Source organism: Apis dorsata, unplaced genomic scaffold (genome assembly GCF_000469605.1).
Source record: "Apis dorsata unplaced genomic scaffold, Apis dorsata 1.3 scaffold_73, whole genome shotgun sequence".
NCBI lineage: Eukaryota > Metazoa > Arthropoda > Insecta > Hymenoptera > Apidae > Apis > Apis dorsata.
This window is the reverse complement of record NW_006263371.1, coordinates 1,312,536-1,317,371: the sequence shown is the minus strand read 5'-3', so window position 1 is coordinate 1,317,371 and position 4,836 is coordinate 1,312,536. Positions and strand designations below refer to the sequence as shown.

At 33.9% G+C, this 4,836-nt stretch overlaps 1 protein-coding gene across 21 annotated transcripts in view; it reads right to left on the bottom strand.

Moving 5' to 3' along the window:
- Positions 1–4,836, bottom strand: part of LOC102680558 (polypyrimidine tract-binding protein 2) — a 503,794-nt gene that overhangs the window by 14,190 nt on the left and 484,768 nt on the right. For all 21 annotated transcript variants that reach the window (XM_006610297.2, XM_006610300.2, XM_006610301.2 and 18 more), the window contains one exon: positions 4,077–4,135. In XM_006610297.2, the coding sequence (XP_006610360.1) occupies positions 4,077–4,135 (59 nt within the window). The remainder of the gene's footprint in view (positions 1–4,076; positions 4,136–4,836) is intronic.

The window sequence follows — 4,836 nt, the reverse complement described above, 5'->3', positions numbered from 1 at the left end:
AAAAAAAAAAAAAAAAAAAAAAAAAAAGAAAGAAAAAAAAAGAAAAAAGAAAAAAGAGAAGAGGGCAAAAAGAGACGGAGAGGAATATTGCGTTTCGGATTATGCGCGTTCCGCGTTCCGTGTTCAAGAGTTTCAGAATATTTTTCAATTGAATTTTTTCAGCCCGATTTCCCTTACAACCGGCTAATCAGTTTGAAATTTACCCCCTCCCCTCTCCCCTCTCCCGTTCCGTGCATCCAATTAATTAACTCCACGCCACGATTTTATGAGAATCGGCTAATTCTTTCTTTCTGGGATTAACCAAAATTAACGTATGGCATTTTAGAGAATGTTCATTCGTTCGAAGATTTTTTTTCTTTTTCAGATCGGACGGAGAGAAAGGAAACAACGAAGGTAAAAAAAATTTTTGAGGGAATTTGAATTTGTATAATTTTTAATTTTAATATTATTTCAATTTTTAGGAAGGATGAATTTTTGTGAGTGGAAGAAAAGTTGAATTCTAGACAATATTTTTAAAAATAAAGGATATAAAGGATATAAAAATAAATTCGGAATGTTAATATTAAGGAACGAGAGAATATTTTTGAAAAAAGAAAAAATATCTCGTGGATGAGTAGTCTCCGGCAGCTTATATCTTTTATTGACTTGCTCATGAAATCAATCTATGCGAAAAAAATTGCGCGTTTGTATTTAAAAAAAAAAAAAAGAGTGTATCGAGGCGTATGCGAAAAAAAAAAACGGCGTCACAGAACGATGGAGCTCGTTAAACAGTGAAAAATATTTCGCTCCGACTTTTATCTAACGTCACTGCTCGAACCACTCACTGTCCGCATGTATATTCCATGATTGGAAAAAAATATTTATATACTTGGTGCGTGTGTACATCAAAATATCAAAACATAAAGAAACAATATAATAATACAAACGAGTTTAAACTATCTCCTCCTCAAAAAGAATAAACAACGTGACGTAGAATATAGAACATATTGCACTTAAAAAATTTTTAATAAAAAATATAACAAAACGTAGTAACGATTCCTTAATAATTCCTTAACAATTTCTCAAAAATAGAAATTTTTACAAATTTTTAGAACGCAATATTCACGAAGAAACAAGAAAACATATAATTCTATCGAATTTAAAAGATTAATCGTAAAAATTGCCTATTACCCAATATATTTAGTCGTGTTATATAAAATAAAATAGAAAAACAAAATGAATTTTGGATTCACATTTTTTTTACCAATTTATGAACATTCCATCAGTACAAACTCCATGAATAAAGAACGAAGAATATTCGCGAGTCGCGGGCGGAGGGTTCGCGTGTCCCCCTTTTTCTGCAATTTTATATCCGTAGAAATTTCAAACGCGATTATTTGCATTTCTCCCGGACGGTGATGTAATTGCCTGCCGCGAAACATATTTCGCTGCGTTCAATTAATATTTACGGTCCGCGAGCGAGTTCAAACAACCGGGATTATAATATCCGTGGCTGGATTAAGTGCACGCTGATGTTTCCGAGTATGAGAGTGGAGACGTGGAAGATTGCAGGGGCTCGTGTGTGTTTAGCTCGTGTGCACGGGAGATTGTTTGTCAATGTGGCACAACGTTGTATTTCGTTGAATCATGTTGGAAGGGTAATAGAGTAATTGGATAGTTTTTTTTCTTTTCTTTCTATTTATTTATTTCCTCCTTCCACCCCTGCCTTCCTTGGTTTCGACAAACACGAATTGTTTGAACAAGCGAGTTTAGAAAGGAATTGAGTGGCTTTATAATGAGTTGGTTGGCTTTGCTTGTATTTTAGGAAAAGTAGATTTTAGGAAAGAAGAAACAAATAAAGGAAAAAGAGAGATTTTCGTTTGTTTGAATTTGTTTCGTTAATTTGAATTTGGCGCGCGCGGTGGCGCTTCGATCGATCTATAAAAAAATTCAATATGGCGTCGCGCAATTTGTCGATGCCCTTAAAAGATCGAGACTTGAGGAATAATAATATGAGGAACATCATAAAAATTGTGATCTTTATTTTTTTCGAAATTCTTTACGAAGACACAGATTTTTATCGATGATATAAATTGGATTGGATATAGATTAAAAGAGCAAGTTGAAACGTCGATATAATAAAGTTCCATTTATATGGGAGAGAGTAAAGCTGGCCAGCTACCGACAGAAAATGGAAAATTATACAGAATAACATTTTTCTTCGATTGACTTTAGAATTCTATAAACTTCGATCGGTTCGAGCTCGTTGATAGAATCGGGACTTATATCTAAGAGGATTATCATGAAAAAACAGAGTGATAAAAAACAGAGGGGAAAACAGAGGATAAGAGGTTGGAAAATAGTAAAAGTCGTTGGGTTTCGTCTGCGAATCACTTAAAGTATCTCTGAGAATCAAGATTCTTTCAAAACCAATGTATGGAATGGAAAGAAAAAAAAAAATGTCTCGATAAACTTTCCTCTTTTACAATAAGACCAAGAATTTTCCCGATCGATACGTTAATATTATTATATAACTTTTTTTTTTTTCAATCCTTCGACAATAAAATTTGTAAAGAGTTCGTAACAAGCTTATTTTAAACGCACAAATATACAGAGCGACTTGTAAATCAAATTTAACACTTGGAATATCTCCCGTTGTTCGATGAAAAAAAACTTTATTAATAAAAATTGGTAGAAGAGATCGTATAATATTGCTAAATTTAATTGGACCATCTCGTCCATGAAACCAATATATAATCTTAATCTATGATACAATACTGTAATACTAATATATACTACTAATATATAATACTAATATATAATCTTAATTTTAACACTGAAAACATTTGATTTTGATAGAACACGGTGCAAAAATTGCGACAATTTCATAAATAAACGCGAATAATTATCATGTAACACGAATATCCATTTCCATCACACTATTTTTATTCACACTGATATCCTATTGATTTGTTCGAAATTTCTCAAAACAGGGACGACGAAATAATCGTATTTATACGGAAAGATTGACTGTATTTATGAACGAAAAACTAAGCGCATTTGCTTATTTTTACTATACATTTAAACTTCTTTCTCGATGGAAATTTTCCCCGAAAGCAGAAAAAAATCAGGACGAATTAATTATCCGAAATTCAAAAAAGTCTGACCTGAATTCGAGCGAAGATAGAAAAAAAGAAAAGGAGTGGAAGATCGAAAAATTCGGAGCTTTGGACCTGGATCACTCTCTCTCTCTCTCTTTTTCTTTCTCTCTCTCTATATATATAACTCGAGAGTAACCGCATCGAGTAAGCTGTTGCAGTTAATTTTGAAAGGGGATGTTTATTACAGGAAACTGTGGACTGTTGGCCGAGCTTCCGCGGATTTCTATTCGAGTGGCCGAATTAACGTTCGTTAACGAGCACAATCTCGCGACAGAATTTCGGACCAGAGAGATCGTGGCGAGGATAGAGGTTTGGTAAGAAGGGAGGGGGAGAGGGGTAGTGGCGGCGGTGGTTCCTGTGGCACGGACGGATTCTTCGAGTCCAAGTGGTTTTTGAAACTGGTCCGACTTTGCCTACTTTCTTGTGAAGATTTGTGGTTACTTAATCTCACAAGAGAAAAAAAAAAAAAAGAAAAAAGAAAGAGAGAGATAGAGATACAAAGATCCAGATACGAAACGAATGATACCCGTAATTCTAACTCGGAACCAAATAAAAAGCCAATTGTTGAGAATTGAAAAAAGTAAAAATATAACGACAGAAAAAAAATTATGAATATTAAAAAAATTAAAAAAAATTATTATATTTCGTTTCTTTTTTTTTTTTTTTTTGAGGAAAAAAGGGGTAGAGATTAAAATTTACATTATTCGCTCTCGCGGCACCTGGACTTTCTAATGGACGACACTTTCTCTGGTATTTCCACGAAAAATTTCGATCTGTCCCATGGGAGAATGGGGATAAACAATGGCCGCACGAGAAACACCAGTTCTCCAGAGAAGCGAAGAAGAAAAAGGGGGAGGGGAAAAAAAGGGGAATTCGAGGTAGGTAGGTAGAATTTTTGTATACGTTTATGGTGAAAAAGTTAAAATGGATACTCACGAGTTTGGCGGTTTGCGCTGACAGCATGTCGGCGTATTGTATTAGTGCCTGGAAAGTATCTGAAACAAAGGAGAAAAGAATGTTAGATTGGATTGCTGGGCGAATTTTTTGGGCGAGTAACGATAAAAGGGTAAGAAAAAAAATTGTTACTATAATTTTATTATTTTACAAAAATAAGAAAATTTCATTTTGTGCAAAAGATCTTGTAAAAGAATTTTAATTCCAAGCTCATCTTCCAAATCGTTCGAATCAATTCCAAACACTAGTTACTTAAAACAAAAAAAAATTTAATTTCTCTTAACCTCTTTGATGGAGTGAGATTAAATTAAAAAAGTTTCGTTAAAAAAGAAAAAAGAAGAATTCCTAAGAAGAATCTGTTTATGGAAAAACAAAACCCATCTACCTATGAAAACGAATCCCGACAATATCCTATACAAATGAAAATAATGAAAAGAATATACGAAACCAGGGATTATCGTTCGATATTCGAGAGCAAATGCCATTCTCACGGTGGTTTGCATCGGTGAAAATTAAATAAAAGCCGAAATTAAATGGAAATAAAGGGGGATCGCTCTGGATTCACGGTAATATGTTGTGACAACGGTCACATTTTTCCCTCTATGGAACAGAATTTTTATTATCCCCCCGATCCCACCCCCCGGTCCACGATCAAATAACGATGGAAATTGAATAACGTTGCTACCGGCAAAAAATTCGATCTCGTTGTTGCATTATATAGCTAATAAAACGTTTTTTCATG